The sequence below is a fragment of the Colletotrichum chrysophilum genome (genome assembly GCF_026319265.1).
Source record: "Colletotrichum chrysophilum strain AFK26 chromosome Unknown scaffold_2, whole genome shotgun sequence".
NCBI classification, from domain to species: domain Eukaryota; kingdom Fungi; phylum Ascomycota; class Sordariomycetes; order Glomerellales; family Glomerellaceae; genus Colletotrichum; species Colletotrichum chrysophilum.
The window spans coordinates 148,514-165,335 of NW_026517289.1; the positions used below are offsets into that span (position 1 = coordinate 148,514).

At 54.4% G+C, this 16,822-nt stretch overlaps 5 protein-coding genes across 5 annotated transcripts; 2 read left to right on the forward strand and 3 right to left on the reverse strand.

Annotated features, from left to right (window-relative positions):
* Positions 1 to 331: 331 nt before the first annotated feature.
* Positions 332 to 1,419, reverse strand: COL26b_000434 (uncharacterized protein; the record flags this gene model as incomplete). The annotated part of the gene is made up of 2 exons (XM_053173403.1): positions 332 to 1,252; positions 1,306 to 1,419. The coding sequence occupies 2 exons, from the start codon at positions 1,417 to 1,419 to the stop codon at positions 332 to 334; spliced, it is 1,035 nt and encodes a 344-aa protein (XP_053042451.1).
* Positions 1,420 to 2,138: 719 nt separating this feature from the next.
* On the forward strand, positions 2,139 to 3,314 carry COL26b_000435 (uncharacterized protein; the record flags this gene model as incomplete). Its single annotated transcript, XM_053173404.1, has 1 exon — positions 2,139 to 3,314. One exon carries the CDS (start codon positions 2,139 to 2,141, stop codon positions 3,312 to 3,314), a length of 1,176 nt encoding a protein of 391 aa, XP_053042452.1.
* A 220-nt stretch (positions 3,315 to 3,534) lies between these two features.
* COL26b_000436 (uncharacterized protein) lies at positions 3,535 to 5,447 on the reverse strand (the record flags this gene model as incomplete). The annotated part of the gene is made up of 6 exons (XM_053173405.1): positions 3,535 to 3,648; positions 3,716 to 4,226; positions 4,281 to 4,406; positions 4,459 to 4,808; positions 4,864 to 5,060; positions 5,195 to 5,447. The coding sequence occupies 6 exons, from the start codon at positions 5,445 to 5,447 to the stop codon at positions 3,535 to 3,537; spliced, it is 1,551 nt and encodes a 516-aa protein (XP_053042453.1).
* Positions 5,448 to 13,393: 7,946 nt separating this feature from the next.
* COL26b_000437 (uncharacterized protein) lies at positions 13,394 to 14,959 on the forward strand (the record flags this gene model as incomplete). The annotated part of the gene is made up of 1 exon (XM_053173406.1): positions 13,394 to 14,959. The coding sequence occupies one exon, from the start codon at positions 13,394 to 13,396 to the stop codon at positions 14,957 to 14,959; it is 1,566 nt and encodes a 521-aa protein (XP_053042454.1).
* A 518-nt stretch (positions 14,960 to 15,477) lies between these two features.
* Positions 15,478 to 16,132, reverse strand: MBF1 (multiprotein-bridging factor 1; the record flags this gene model as incomplete). Its single annotated transcript, XM_053173407.1, has 2 exons — positions 15,478 to 15,783; positions 15,977 to 16,132. 2 exons carry the CDS (start codon positions 16,130 to 16,132, stop codon positions 15,478 to 15,480), a joined length of 462 nt encoding a protein of 153 aa, XP_053042455.1.
* Positions 16,133 to 16,822: the final 690 nt, after the last annotated feature.

Sequence of the window (16,822 nt, forward strand, 5' to 3'; positions counted from 1 at the left end):
AGCGGCCGTTGGCATATCTGTCCGTCTTACGACTGAGCGTAGCTGGTTTTGCCGCTAAATGTCTTCAAGACGTTGATGATCACATTCCTCAACCGGCTCACAAGGTAAGATGGGCTCCAAATTCTCGATGGACAGCGATCAAGGATCTACCATTCTGTTATGGCGCGTATTGGCTGAGGGTTGTAAGCATGTATTGATTTTAAGTCCAAGACGACACATGAAGACAGAAGCACTTCACTGCTCACACTGCTTCCCCAGACTCGGAATGAGGCTTTGAGCGCCATCGCATGATATGCAGGCAGCCCCCATGCCGCCATCACGGCCCGGGGACTCACAGCTTGGTGGGAGCTCTGCGTTCCTTGAAGCTGTCCAGCTTCTCCACCCGGAAGCCATGTCTCGGTGCGTGAACTCTTACCGAGCCCTTCTCTCCGCTGACCTCAATCACCACCTCATCCCCATTGATGCTCACAAGCTTCCCCGAGTCATTGTGCGTAGCACCCGTGTCGGTAGGCCAGACGACCACTTCTTCGCCCGCCTTGAGGCCCGCAGCGGCCACAAGCGCGTCATTGGTTTCAACCTTGCCCTCGGGCTCGTTGTACGGCGACGATGTCACAATCTTCGCGGCTTCATCTCCGGATACTGTCTCGACCTTGGGTGCCGCCTTTTTCACAGCGGATATCTGCTTCTGGAACCGTGCAATCCAGGCGAATACCTTGGGGAACTTCTCAGCCGAGATGTACTCCTTGGGAAGCGCGTCGGGAATGCCAGTCAGCCAGTGAACCAGCCAAACAGCCTCGATATCTGCCAAACTAGGGCCGTCCGTCTTGAGAACCCAGTCGCGACCGTCGGCCAGCAACGTCGTCTCGAGGAACTCCATGTTACGGCGCACCTCGTTGACCGCATCCGGCTTGTTGCGCTCCATGGCCTCAGCCGACAGCGGCGCACCGACGTAGCCGCTGCGGTCCTTGAACCACGCGGGGTCGCGCAGCATAGGTAAGTTGGTAGGGAGGACGCTCATCGCATTGCGGAAGACGCCGCCGTCAATGGTCAAGACCTCGAGCAAACGCTCGAGAGCAGCTTGGTCCGGGCCAGAAGCACCGAGACGCGGGCGCGAAGGATAGAGGGATTCCAGCTTTCGGAGCATAAGCCGCGAATCCAGATAGACATCGCGGCCGATGGAAAGAATCGGGATCCGCCGGTGAGCGACGCCAAGTTTTTCAACGTCGGGCCGGGGCATCACCGGCGGTTGCATCTGGTGATATGTAAGCCGGGTTGCTGAATTGTGTACTGGTCCGAGGTACCCACGCATTGAACATAGGGAATGCCCCTCAAGGCAAGGTACCACACCACTCGTCTCGCATATGGCGAGGAAGAGTAGTGATACAGCACTATTTCTCTCTCTTCACCAGACGAAGCCATTGTGAATGCTGCAATTCAGGGCTATCAGAAGTTGATTACACAAAAGTGAAGTTTGAGAGTTGACGATAGCCGGAAGTTGGTTGCTTCCCGTACTTTACACGGGCCGGTTTTGCGAGGTACACGTTTTTCACGAAAGGAGGAATGCGTTGAAGATAATGGTGACATTGGGGTCCATGACGTGAGAGAGATTGGTCCAGAACGAGATGCCGAGGCACCCAACATGGCACCGAGCTTCGAGCCAAGTCTGGTGCGGGGTTCAGGGGCCTCCCTCCAGACCAATGGCATTAGATTGACTGGACCCTCACCGAGGTGAGCGAGCCAATCGGGTGTTATACTTCAGACCTCACCACCTTCACCCTCGCGGTGCCTGAACACAACGACAGAGATCCTTTTTGAGGCAGCCACGGCTGTTCACTGTTCCCAATGTCCATTTCAAGTCGATAAATATGCAGACGTCCATCTTTGGTCAAGGCAGACTCGGACATCTAAGCCTACATGTCAGCCTTCCTGCCTGGATGCCCAAACCAATCAGATTTCAACACGTCATTCTCGCACTGCAGCTGACGGGAAGTGCCAAATTCCAATTCGACTTTTGTAGCACCTACGAAGTCAAAGGTTCCAAGACTACAAGATTCGCGACAACCTCGCGCGATCCACCAGCGTGACGTTGTTTTCCATCGAAACTCTCATCCCACAATTACCGACACCGAAACCCAATCATGTCACACGAAAACGCCAAGCCAACCCTGTCAACAGAATGGAGCGACCTCTTCTCTATAAACCGCACGTATGAGCCAACATCGTACAAAGCCCTCGACAACCTCGACCGCAAGCCTACTCTCGCATTCCTGCATCATCTATTCTGGGACGAAATTCGTGCGTGGACGCAGAATGATGTTACCGAGATGTCTGAAATTACCCACCCGGACCTCACTGGCTCGGGAAAGATCTTCATCGGGGGCATGAACCACGCGCTCAACGAGGAAATCCTCGTCAGGCATGACATTCGCGCCGTGATCACGATACATCCCAAGGACTCGCTGGCATGGGACAAAAGCGACCCGAACGGTGGCCTGCGGCGATTCGAGAACGGGGGCAGCATTGTCGAGTGGCCACTAATTATCCCGCTCGAGGACAACGCCAACTCGAACCTCATCGAGCACTTCGATGAGACCAACGAATTCATCCAAAAACACTCCTCTGAGGGGAGGAACATTCTTATTCACTGCAAGTCGGGCAGGTCACGGTCGGTGGCCGTACTAATCGCCTACCTTCAAAAGAAGTTCTACGAGGAGAAGCTGCAGCCCGTCGACGACAAAGACGAGGCGAGAAATAGGATGAAGGAGTACCGCGAGGCTGCGACAGAGTCAATACGCAGCCAGAGGCTCCCCGTCATCGTCATTATGGAGCGGTTCCAGGATCTCTTGGCACTGTACGATCTCCGACTCATCGACCATCCAGACTTTGAGAGAGACCAAAAGGCTCTCTTCCCTGCGCCCATGTCTGCCATCAGGATGATGCCCTCGCGCGTCGACTCCATCCTCAAAGACCCCGCTGATGAGAAGACACCTATCAACACGCCCGCCACGCCGCCCAATAGCAAGGTGGTGCAGACCAAGGGCGGGGCGGCGGTGCTCAAGATCTGTGTGGCGTGGGTGTTCTTCAGGAGTAACCAGAAGCCTACAGAGGTGGTGATTCACCAGTTCTTTGAGATTAATGAGGCGTACTTTTACGAGCTCGAGGGATTGGAGTACAACGGGCGGTCGTACGCAGGGGTGAAGCACATGTGCCCCGGATTGGTGAAGTACTGTTTGGATTATGCCCGGGAGTATAGACTGATACTGCCACGCCATACGGAGGAGCACGCCCTTTTGGTTATTGAGAAGGCGAAGTGAGATACTCTGCATATGGGCATAGAAAGGCAGGTAGAAAGGGTTAGACGAGTCGTATATAAGCTGGGTCACTTAACGTGACGGAGTTCCATAAGCGCCTGGTTTCATTAATACCATAGTTGTGTATGCTCGTGAATAAGTAAGTGTAGACCCGCTATACAAAAAAGATACTCATCAGCACTGGACCACTGAGTTCAGTTCTACATCAAAACCACCCCATTGCTTATGCCCGTCGGTAACCTCTCATCCACATCTCCGACTGCAGGTGAACACCGCAGTTGGCAGTCTTCCATGGCGTCAGCGGATAGCAGATGCTGAAATCGAAACGACGGAAAAGCTGCGGGACATCTCAGCGTTAGCAATCACACACAGCCTTGAGCCCAGCGTGAGAAGAGGGACCTTACCTCGAAAAACACCTTGTTCAACTCCATCACCGCCACAGGCTTCCCCAGACACTGGTGCCGTCCGTAGCTAAAGACGAGCTCCCACACCCCCTCCATCTCACGGAGCTTCTCCGCAGATGTGCACGACCCGCCATCTGCCTCCATAATCCAGCGCTCAGGGCGGAACTCTGCCGAATCCTTCCCCCATGTCTCCTCGCGCCGGAGGACAGCCCACACGGACCAGCCGATCCGCGTGCCGCCGGGGATGAAGGTGCCCTTCCAGACGTCTCCCTCCGGCGGCGCCTCCTTGGCGGCGAAGCTCGCCGCCGGCTGGAAGATGCGCAAGCCTTCCTTGATGACGGCTTGGAGATAGGGCAAGGCGCGCGCCTCCGCGTCGGCGATCACGGGCTGGGCGGTGTGCGGGGCAGCGGCATCGATTTCGGCGAGGAGACGGTTGAGAACGCGGGGGTTGGTGATTACGTGGAGGATCGTAGCGCGGATTGTTGTTGCTGATGTGTCGGAGCCGGCGAAGCTATCGAGATGTCAGAGTGCATTTTGGTGTGTGAGAGAGACAGGGGAGACGGACACTTGGAGAAGAATCTCAGACTCTGCCTCTTCTTGGGTCATCCCGTGAGCGATGAAAGAACCTAGCATGTCCCGTTGGACTTTCTTGTCTGGGCCGAAGCGCTCAGCAGCGTACTTTTTCGCGATGCTGGGCGATGTGTTAGCTTCGTTGGACCCCCCCTTGAAAGACAAGAACCCACCCCATGACTTTTCCCATCCCGATTATATCCTTGTCGGAAGGCAGCACCGATCTGAAGAGCGGGTTGGAAATTATTCTCGTTACTACCCACGGGAAGACGGTGAGTGTAATGAAGGAAGGCATGGCCTTTTCCGTTGTCTCAATATAGTCGTACATATCACCATCTTCCGCCATGAAACCCATTGGGTCCCCAAAAGCCAGGTCCGTAATGACGTCCAACGTGAAGTACTGGACCTTGCGAGCAAAGTCAAAGGGCTGGCCGGCATCGACGTATCTCCCCAGAAGGCGGAAGAAGTTTGACAGGTTGTTATCAAGCTTCTTCTCGAAGTCTTGAACGTGTTTGCCGTTGTACTTTGAGAACGTCAGTTTGATCCCACGAAGCGTTTGGTATGAGGGTTGCGTTTACCCCAGCCGCCATCTTGGCACGAAGTTTTGCATGCTCGTCTTCATCCCTCATCGACAAGACGTTGTTCTTGTTGGGGTGAAAGCGCACCGCATCGTACCAATCCGCCCTGCGGTAAGTGCTCCGCGCACCGAGGACGCGCTTCACCAGCTCTGGGTCTTCCATGATAAGGTCATTGGGACCAACACGGGCGAGGTTGCCTGATAGCACAGTTGGTGGTTAGAAGCAAACTTTGAGTTGTCAAGTTGCTGTCCGTTCGGCGCTGAGGTGTCTGCGATGACAGTTCCCCAACCTGTCTTCCGAAGAAGAATAGACAACAGCGGAGTTTACTCACCATATTTCTTGACTACATCGTAGAAGTCGAGATGCGCTTTCGGCCCCCAGACAGTCTTGAGATGCCACAGTTTAGAGAAGGCTGCCAAGGGTGGGCCTCTGAAGTGCCGGAGGCGCAGATATTGTTTCACGGTAGAGAATAGCCACCACAGGATAAATATCCCGAGTATGCAGTTTGCGGCGGCACGCGTGGGGCTGGACTCTCTGGGCACGGCTCTTTGGGCGGCCTGCAGGAGGTCAGAGATGGCAGCCATGTCTGAATATCTGCGGAAGACAGCCGCGAGGACTTGATTTCAAAGAGAGATTCAAGGACAAGACTAGAAGAAGAGACGGAAGAGACACTCGGTTTTAAGTAAGGAAGACTCTCATTCCTCACTAGATGCGCGGGGTAACACAGGACCTATGCGAAACAGGAGGAATCTGGTTACTCTGTCACTAACATTACGGAGGCCCTAGAGGCTTTTTTCTTCCCAGCATCCTTCTCGTCTAAGGACTCCATACAGCCTTAGCCTTGCCCTTGCAAGCGTGTTGGTGACCAATTACATCACCCTGCCGAGGTGTAAGCCGGCGGGCGCGTTGCTTTTTCGTTCTCCCGAGATGCAAGGGACTTGAGCAGTCCGTGATGGGTCACTCGTGGGGCGATTAGGAAAGAGGTAGGGGGTGATAAATGGTAAAACGGTTAGTATTGTTCGTGTAATCAGCGAACGGTTTTCCTGCTTCGCCCTCCCCCATGTTTGCTTCTGGAGCCGGGCAAACAACGGGGCCTTTTCAGATGACGAGGCAGCAAGGGGGTGGTGAGAGCTGCCCGGGTGCTGGTACGGTATCTTGCATCTTGCACCCAAAAGACTTGCCAACTTGACTCGTTTGATGCAGGTGCATATGAGGATGCCAAGGGTTGATACTCGCTAACCAATCCTGTTGGCTGTGCCTCATTCACACATGCAGCTTATGCGCTTGGCCCTGGACAGATGCAACGGCTGGTTGGTGCCTAGCGTTGATTGAACCCCTGTCAACAGACCATGAACCACGATGGAAAATTTGCTGCAGAATTGATAATTGAGTTCGACTACTGCGGCAAGATGTCCAGATAGCGGCGAGCGCCGGACAGGATCCCGGGATTTCGTTCGCGGTCTTGAGACCGGACTTGCCCTGCCAAGACCCCACGCCGGGGGCTAACAACCCGGGACAGCCGTTCGGAAGCGGCTAGATGTTTTCAGCCTCCCAACAACGGGCCGCGGTGGGGTGATGGGGAGCAACATTTGCGCGATTATCGGGGTGAGACCCGCATGGAAAGGACAGGCAGCCATGTGTGCGATCGGGCTGGGTCAATCTCTCTTGTTTCAACCGAAAGCGCTTGCCGAGTTGTTGGCACGTGGTAAAACGGTAAAGCATGAACAGAACCGGAGACCACACAGCGAGAATCCCCGTTACTAGATCGCCGATGAAGTATCGGTGTGGTTCAGCCTGAGATACTCTGATAAGAACTCATCAATGCCCAGAGATCAGAGAATGCCACCCTGGCCCAGTCGGTCCGGATTCATGTTCGGTAGGGTTGCCGGAAGCAAAGAGTTCTCCTGAAGCATTCAGTCACCGGGAGGAATTTAAATATGAAAAGGGAAGGGGAAATATAACAGTTTTTAAACCGGAACGAGAACTTCGTCGCGATCTATCTCTCCGCAGTAGACGAACAGCAACCTGATCTTGCAACTCTCAAGTGTCAAATTGTTGGCTCGATGAAAGCTGCACACTAACAACAGCCCTGTTCGTTACCAGAATCTTTAGCGATGTCTTTATAGTAGTTTCTCATCGAGACCACCTATTTTTCCTGTTTTAGAGCTACTACTGTTCTCATTGCTATACTATTACCGTCGTCATCTTCGTCGTCTTCTCTGCCATTACCATTACTTCTGATATCGTCTTCGATTAGAGTAATTAAGTATACAGGAAATATAGCCGCGCAGAAACAGCTCAGGCAATACATTCCCACCTCCTACCCGCGTCAATATCTAACCGCAGGTCTGACCGTGAGCTTACAGTCTCCTCTCCGTGCTCTCGCGATACAGGGAAATCCTAGACGTCCCCGGAACTGCACAGGGAATTGCCCGATAACTCATCTGATCATTTGACTCCGGATGGTCTCGCAAGTGCTCCCGCTTCCCCGGAACCTTATTGAAAACCCGATTGTAGCCCGACAAATCGGAAAGATTGGCAAGTTCGATACATCCCATTGCTGGGATTTGCAATGTTGCAGTACCGAATGAAACTACGGAGCCTGGCCCGAACCAATTAGTTAAGATCGCGAATTCCTGGACAGCTATTTGCTTTCAGTTGCATAGACCGTCCGAGTCGCTGAGTGTTTGCTGCTCTGATGCTAGAGCCGGAGCTTGCTTATATCAAACCCCAAGCCGACTCGAAGGCCGGAAACTGGTGTCAATGATACCTCTTGGTAGATGCTCTACTTCTAATCCGTCGATATGTCTGAAGACGACGTAGAAATATCTGAGCAGCCCGGTGGGCTGATAAGCTTGATCGAAAGAGGTCACCATTGAGAGCGCTTGCTTGGGGTCACGGCTTTCGCAAGACTGCCGATCGAGGTATTGATCGAGATTAGGATTCACACTGGAATGCGCCCGCCTGCGGTTTCGAAACGGACTGAAAATTTTCCCCGTATCAAACATGGTTCGAAGCTGATGTTGATGCTTTCAACTTCATCGAAACGCTGCAGCTGGTTTGCGCCCAGCACAGGTCGCAACATGCGGAATGCAGGGCTCGAAGTCTACGCCCGGACAGCACTGACCCAAAAGACTTGCAAGACACAAAGTCAGCCAGGGTAGCAAGTAGGGGAAGCACCATGTCACCCACGCATGGGCTGAAATGGCAAGCTGAGAGCAATTGGACCCAAGCGAACGCAGCCTTGGGACGGAATGAAATGGGGAGCCGGAGCGGCGCGCCATGTGGAAAGTGTAAACGCGGGGAACTGGCGTAAGCTGCCGTGTTGACCAAGGCAATATTGGCTTGCTGGCAAGAAAGTGCAGATTGGGACCGTGTCCCAATCAAAAGGTGCTACAAGCCGTGTACACCGCCTTGGATGACGGTCCTTCTCCTGAGGGTGGCATGGAGGCGTCGGATGGCTACCGAGCCGCGACCACAACAGAAATGGAACAGCCAGTCAGTGTTGAAGGCATGGAAAGCGTTGCACACCGCAATTTTGCGTGTTGCAGCAGACGTTCAAGAGAGGCCGGTATGCCTGCAACTAGATTAGCCAGATGAGATGAGGTTAATCATTGGCCGTCCAAGCTTGGAAATCTGGAGGAAGCTTCGGCCCAAGCGTGACGGGAGTTGCAGATGAAGGCCTCTGCAGACTGAAGCACGTAAGCCGCATCCACGGTGCACCGTTAGCGGTATCATGGGTTGGGGAATGAATAAGGCGAAGGTCAAACTGTGACCCTTGTCGAAGCGCAAGTCCCCGGGGAGGAGCCGGGAGGCGTGGTCCAGCCTGTAACCGCTGGCATGATGATGAAATGAGAGCTTCATGTTTGCTCAATCTGCTCAAGGGTGCGCATAGGCACAGCCGTGACGGCAGCGGGCTGAGCCACCCGTTGATGAGAAGTTCTGAATGGATGGTTGTACACCCCTGTCTCGAGTACAATAGGAACGCCCTGAACATTTCAAACCACCAGACGATGGAGGAAACGTGGCGAAGTGAAATATACCTGGAGTATGGTCTGGTGTATCCGAAGAAATGAGTCAGAAGTCCAGGGGATGACATCGGCGATGGTTGGTAGGAAGTCTATGTTGATTTGGCGAGGTGATTGTACGACCGAGGCGTGCTTTTGCTGCGAACTCCAGAATAAAGATTGACCATGACTCCTGACGAGGCTGGCGGAAAGGTGTAAGTGGCAGAGCGCCACGTCTTGCTCAAGATTTTTGGGCAGCCTTTCTGCCAGATTCTGTCAGCTTCGTCTCTAATCGTACCAAGAATGCCCGGTAATCAGCCCTTGTCTTGTCGGCCAGCTGTCATGTTGGGGGTCAGCAAGTACGCGTCGTGGCAGATACAGCGCAAGGAAGGAGTGTGTGGTTGCTCGCCCGGCGTGCCGGCGTATCTCTATGAAGGTAGAAGGAAGGCAAGTTGTGGGTGCCCGGAGGAGGGACGTGGAGCGGAGGCAAGGAGGGAGCCGTGAGTCTCCCGTCCCCCAGAGTTTTGGGAATGTAGGAAGTTGGGGTTTCCTTACTGGCGGCCTTCTCCGCAAACTGTAAACCTGTAAAAGTGAGGTGCAGGCCATGGGTGTCCACCCCAAACTCAAACCCCACATTCCCCTTGCGTAACTTCTGGGGGACCTCACCGAGGGAAGTTCCAGGTTCCCGTCTTTCTTTTTTTTTTTTACACCCCTTTCGGTTGTCCAATGTGCGTATATTCGTACAGCGCACGAATGAATACTCGCCGTGCAGTGCCCGTCCTTCGTCCCGTCCCACGACGAGTTCGGACTCTTGTAATTGTACGCACCAGGCAGAAGTTACTTATCTCAACAATTATCGGACGTGGACGTCGTGGGATGGTGTAGCTAGCCAGAGGGCAGTGTGTGCATCTGATACCCACCTTGCCCTTGTATTCAACAAGTATTGTCCCAGGGCGCGCCATGACCAGCTAGGTATCACAATTGGAGGATATTTCCATCTATCTCTTTCGTGTCTTTCTGCCGGTTCCTGATTACATTGCCCTGTCGCTTCTGCAATCAGACAGGGATCGCTGAAACTAGCCGGTTCTGGTGCTGCGTTGTTGTGCCTTTCGGCGGCAAATCTCTCTGCTCAATGGCAACAGAGCAGATAAGGTCGCTGATCCTCCAATCCATTCTCCAAAAACCAATGGCCAAGATGGTTTAGGGGGTCAGTGAGGCAACACTAGATGGAATGAAAGGCTGGGAGGTGCGAGCTGTAGACCTGATCTATCGATCTCGACTGCTGCCTTGCTACCTGGCGGCATTCTTGAGCTGGAATACTGTCCAAGGATGGGACCTGGAAATGGATATGTGTTCCGACTTCCGGCCGATGGAACGACCTTGCAGTCACCGAGTGAGCTCTCGCGCCTTAGTTTTCGTCCCGTCAATCCGTTTGGTTCACACTTGTCCTAAAAGCAAGGTCCAGGCTACCGTGGGATCATTCCCGTGTCCACATAAGCAAAAATACCTGCGAATTGCCTGCATCATGAGGTGATAGGAGGAAAGACACCACCACTGGGATTATCCAAGGCAACTGGCGGTAAACGATGAACCCTCAGTGCCCAGGACAAAATTCGCTTCTGCTTGCTTCCCCAACCGAATTACCTCCGCAATTTCAGGCGCTGCCCCATCAGCACATTACCCGCCGATGCGATTCATGGATAGGATACGCAATCGGCAACTTGTGCGGTACAGATACGAAAAGACCTTGCTCCAAGTTGCTCCAAACCCAACCGAGCTGCCCCGAGAAACGCAGCCTGCGAGTTTGGACGCAACAAGAAGATACGAGATAGATACGCGCGATACCAGCTCAACCCCTTTGGCTTCTATTGTTCTCCTTGTATCGCCAGGTAAATTACCCCCATTTTCCGACACTCCCCTCTTACACCGAACACCCGAACGGTCAGCCCATCCGGCCGCTCCCCGAGCTCTCTCAAAGGGGTAAGCTGCCCTGATCCTGGTCGGGGAACATGTCCACCCTTGACCCCCCAGCTGTCATGGAACATTCCTCCCCTTCTACCCTTCCCCATAAGCCGGGGAGTATCTGGGAGCTTGTTTGGGGCTAGCCAACACAGCAGGACGACATCGACGGAGGAAGAAAAAAAAAAACCACAAAAAAACAAGACGCGGCACGACATGAAGGCTTGGTCTATCGCCTAATTAGCTGCCTTTTCTGTGGACAATAAATTTATTTTGCCCTGCTTCGAGTAAGGTACATCACCACCCCCAAATGTCAGTGTACATACCTCTTCTGGTACATCAGACGGCTGCTCCTCATAAATCATAAATAAGTCCGGCCATTTCCACTGAGACATCGTCTTGCGCAATCGTCCGCACTCAGTCCAGTCATCTTCAGCCAGATACTTACTGATTACCCGTCTCAAACCCCCGATTGTCATTAGATTGCGACATTGCACATCGCAAGCCTCAGCGTGCCAGCTCCGCACTCTTCATCTGCCTCTTGTTTGCTTTGGATCTGGCCGTGTCTCTGTCTCTGACCCTCTTTCCTCCCCCAGTCGTGCTCATCTCCCTTTCTTCGTCCATCCTCAACCCCTGACTCTCTTCCCCACGCCTTCCGTTGGATTCTCTCCCGGCTGCTGCAACCTTACCCGTGCTGCGTTGATTCGGCGCTCTGCCCATAGCCCACACTTTCGACCATTCGGTTGGGTCTTTTGCCCAAGCATTCCACACACCCTTGCCGTGTTTGCGCACCGACTTGCCCAGCCTTTGGGGCCGACGATACAAGGAGAGGAATTGTGAAATCTCTGTTACGGATCGCGCACAAACGCCCGGCCGCACCCTTTCCTCTGTCTCTCTACTGCTCGGTCAGCCGATTCTGATCCAGGCCGCCCAGTTTAAATATTCCGCCATCTGCACTCGCACTCAGACCCGGCACACTCCAGCTGCACACCACATCAACCTCACATCAAGGCCATCCCTCTCCACATTACCGCCTGTTTCGGCACCTACATCAGCCTCTTCGTACCTATCGGACAAGATAACGGACCCCGTTCTTCACAAAAAGACCCGTCTCTTCCCCGGACTCATCCTCTTCGGATCCATCTTCTTCAGTACGTGGACCCCTGGAACCGGAGCATCAGCCAGCTGTCTCGTCTAACAGTGCTTGCCAGCAACTCCCTCCGTTAAAATGCCCGCCAGCCAGATCGCATCACCTCTTCCCATCCCTCCCCAGAGGAGGAATCTTCGTCTGATGACAGGCCAAGATCTTTATACCAGCCTGAATGCGACTCTGGCTTCAACCACCCACCGTCCGGTGACGCCTGTCCACATGATCCAAGAGCAGGACTACAGCGTCCCGGCGCCTCCACCGCCGAGTCCCGTCTCTTTCGCCGCAGAGCACTGGCAATCCTCAATCCGCCATTAGCCACCAGTGGCCAGCGGAGGAGACGGTGATTAGCAACGCAGGATTCCTGTTTGATACAGGACATCAACATCATGTACAATCAGCATAAGGACGAATGACAACGGGAGTCTTGGGCGAATACGGAGCGGGAAAAAGTCATTTGATTTGAAACTGGATTTATACAAAAGTAGGATTATCATGGGCATTAGGGTTTTCTTCTCAGCATTCTTCGGGGAAGCAGTAACAACCTGTACTGGCTTGAGACGAAGGACGACTTCTCGGGGCAGCTAGCAATCGGTTTCTCTCACTTCTGCGTATTGTTTGACATGCAAATGTCGGCAAATTGAACCTAATAATGAAGACTCATAAGGTGGCTTCGCATGGATACGGTGTTTGAGCGCTCAAGGATGGTGACTCGTTCGATGAATCGTTCGCCTTGCGCAAAAAGACCGTCCCATGTTTGTCCAATAGCGCTTCATGGTGTGATCCCCAGGTTTGAACACGCAGAGATCTGAGGCGGCCAGGGACAAGCAAGTGAGCAACGTCGGGCGATGCTTAAATAGCGACTGCCTAAAATGGATTGCGACGTCAACTGTCTGGGAGGAGCTCGCTATGAAATGCCAAGCAGCAGCTTCACCGAGCTGGACTCTTTTTTTTTTTTTTTTTCTGCCTTCCCGGTGCCCTTTCCCCCATTCCCCTGCTTGCCGTTTTGGTCTGTTGCCATGCCGTTGGGAAGGGTTGCCGAGGTTGGCCCGTCACGGGAGCACGGACCATCCACACCAACGCGCCCCACCTCTTTACGCGACTTCCATCGTGAATTGCAGCCAAAACGCGTCCAGAAGTCGCGTCCGCGGCCCCTGACCGGGGCGCGTAGCTGCGATCCATGCTCGCTCATTTTGACCTCCCCACTCTACTTTCCAATATACAAAACCTCTGCACATACGTCGTGACTTCCCTGGCGATCCAACGTTCCAACTTCTTCCCAATTGAGGACTTCGACCGTACTTGCCAACTAGCAAACCCCATCCCCTCCTTCCAGACTCTGTTCACCATCCTATCGACCTCTACTCACCTTCCAAAGAGCTTTTCGATACAGACAGCAGTTGCACATCTCGACGCAATGGCTCGCGCAGCTTCACGCCGACAGGTCAAGCCTGCCGCGACTCCTGCTTCCAACCTCATTAGCAAGTACACTCGCGTATCCAAGGCCCAGGCTCTTCCCGTGGATGATGCCGTGAAGAAGGCCTTCTACATTGAGCTCCCGACGCGGAGCATCTCGACCGCGGAAGTCACGATCAAGACCGAGGAGTCTCCCGTCAAGAACCTTCCCACACCCCCTCCCACACTGTCCGCCACGCCATCCAGGAAGCGTAAGGCGGCTTCCGTCGAAGAAAACACCTCCCCCGTTAGGAAAGCCAGGAGCAATGCCCCTTCGCCCGAGTCTCTGAAGCGTCAACGCATCTCCAAGGACGGCTGGAAGGACGAGCCCGTCCCCGCCAAGAAGGATCTCAACTCCCCCAAGCCGACGACTACTTCACCCAAGAACACCACTGCCACTGCCGTCGACGCCCACCGCAGGTCTCAAAAGTCGACCCTCATCTCCCACGCCAAGACCGAAGGACGCAAAGCCACGAAGGTCACGCGATCGAAGAGACGCAACGCCCCTACCGAGCCGACGATCGAGGAGGAGCCAGCGACGAAGCAACTGCCCGCCGAGCTCCTCGAGCTTCTGGACCTGCAACGGGCCATCCTGAAGACCGTCGCGCTCCAGATTACACACCAGAACAGCAACGCTCCGCTCGACATCAGCACCATCACTCCTCACATCACGCGGACATGGGGAAAGCGCAAGGTCACAATGGACGACATCCGCAGGTGCATCGCCATCCAAGATATGAAGCCTACTGGCCAGGAACAGAAGATGCTCGGGTCCCCGTTCATTGTCACCGACTATGGACGCGGCAAGCTCTGCTTGGAAATGGACTTCTCAAAGAGCAACGGCCACATTGACGAGCAGAAGCTCTGCGAGCAATTCGAAGAGAACCTCCACATCGTCTGCACGGAGCGGGCCACCGATGAGATGACCGACTTGGATGTGTGCTTCGAGAACCTGAGCTTCAACGACTTGCCCAAGTCTGAGATCATCATCCGCAACAACATCTTCAAGACGAACCCGACCCTCGCCAAGGGACAGCGCGCGCTGACTGAGCTCAAGAACGGCATTGTCATGAAGAAGCAGGAACAGGAGGCCAAGACACAAGCTGCCAAGGCTGCTGCGACCAACCCCAACGGCACCAAGATGAGCCTTCTCGACAGGCTGAGGGCCAAGGAGATTGCCAACTCGCAGATCGAGCTTCCCAGCGGCCCCGAGATGGCGAGAAGGCGGGCGCTGCATCGCATCGGCGACATCGCGGCCATCATCTCCATGCTCGTCGCTGCGTCAAACTCTGCTGGACAGCTGGTCATGTCTTTCCAGATGCCCGTTCTGCAGCAGAAGTTAAAGGACTCGGTCAGAGTGCCTATGCCTGTGGAGGAGGGCATTGAGACGGTGCGCATCCTGGCCACCGAAGTCGCGCCAGAGTGGCTGAAGATTGCGAGAATTGGCGGAAAGGACCACGTCGTCATCCAGACAAGGCGCAAGCCGTATGATGCTGAGCTCGCGGCGAGAGTGAAGAGACTTTCTTGATGGACACACCGGACTTGTGGAGGATTATATACAGGATTTCGACTGACGACGCATGGCATAGCGTGTTTTTGCATATGGAGTTTGGAAGATACCACGAGTGCTGGAGTTTGACGCGGGAGGAAATGGCTCACGTACATAGAGAGCCACTGCGAGTCACGATACCAAATGCCTCGAGTAATGAAATAAAAGTTGTAATCGTCAGCTTTGGTGTGCCAACATCATCTATTGTGCTGTAAAAACGTCTAGGAACCGTAACCTTCATAAAGCCAGCCGCAAGACATTTATTTTTCAGTCTTGTTCATGCTATGCAACCCCAGGTCGTGGAAAATGACCAAATTTCTTTTCGCCTTCCAAAGACCACAGACTCCCAGGCGTGGGAAGAGAGGAAGAAGGGGGGCCGCGCACGCCGTTCTGGCCCGCTTCGCTCCATAAGGTATCCCAATCGCTGCATCCCGTCGCTCTACACCTCCCTTTGGCGATCATCCAAGGTCAAAAAAAATGAAAACACCGCAAGTCGCTTATTTCTTCTTGGCGAAACGAGGGGCGCCGATGTCGTTGCCCCTCAGCTTGACGTTGAGGACACGCTCCATTGCGGCGAGGACCTTCTGGTCGGGGGCGGCGGAGCCGCGCTCGAACTCGGCGACGACGGTCTGGGTGGTGTTGCACTTGGTGGCGAGGTCCTTCTGGGTCATCTTGGGCTCCATCTTCTGGCGCGTCTGGGAGATAGCGTCGCCGACCTCCTTGCCGACGGTGTTGGGCTTGATGATGTCGTCGGAGCGGTCGACCTTTGTCAGGCGCTGACCCTCGACACCGGGTCTGGAGGACTGTCACGGAGCATGAAATGTCAGCAACCGATTCTGAAAAGTATTCAATTGCTTTGGGGCAGAGCTCAAGGCCGGGTTTGGCTTTGGGGGATGCCATCATGAGAGTGGGTCATGGAGGGGTTGGGCGCGGTGATGTCAAGGGCTCGAATTCCAGGCAGATGGGAGGAGGATGATGGGGAGGTTGGCGACGTACAGCATTGCCGGCAGCGAACTTCTTCTCAGTGCCAATGACGGAACCACTGCGCTGGGCGGCGTTGAGGGCGCTCTTTCCCTTGATGACAGTCTCTCTCGCAGAGGCTCCGCCGCGGGCCTTGGAGCCGATCTTGGTGACGTTGTCCCAGTCATCCATTTTGGCGGTGTCGTGTGGGTGGAAGGTATGTAGGTTGCGTAGGTGGTGCTTATCGGCGGGGTACAGAAAAGAACAGGTGTTGATGTTCTTTTCCTTTGGCTGTTGGTGTTGCGTGGATTTGGTTGTGTGTAGGAGTTCACGACCCTTTCAAGTTTTTTGTTGCGTCAGTTTTTTTGGAATGCAGTCCCGGTTTGGCAGGCTGGAGGGGTGGTGGACAATGGCTCGGAATAAATATGGTGGTGGAAGACGATGGACGGGGATGGATGGCAAAATCGGTGGACCTGAGTCAACCGGCGGAGGGAAGAGGGGCGGTCATCCCTGCATAACGCAAGTGCGCCTACCTTGGGCGAAGAAGGGGCAGGAGGAGGAGGGATTTTTGGCGGGGTGAGGCTGCTGCTAAGCTGCCGGCTGCTTTCTCCAGCCCAGCGCCCAGCTGACGGGCCACGGCGCAGAACTCGCCCAACCTGCTTATTTTTACCCTCAGGTCAATGACTGCGCCACACGGAGACGGCGCTGCGGCTTGGGCAGAGAGAGGTCTGGCCGTAGAGGTGTCCCCAGGTGCTTGCTCATCGGACAAGACCGCTAAAATCCGAAAGCGGCCTCCTGGCTGAGTGACTCTTCCCCGGTTCCATACTGACGTCGGATGCCCCTTCGGCGTTTACTTCCCCGTCGTGCGATGCGGCATCCTCG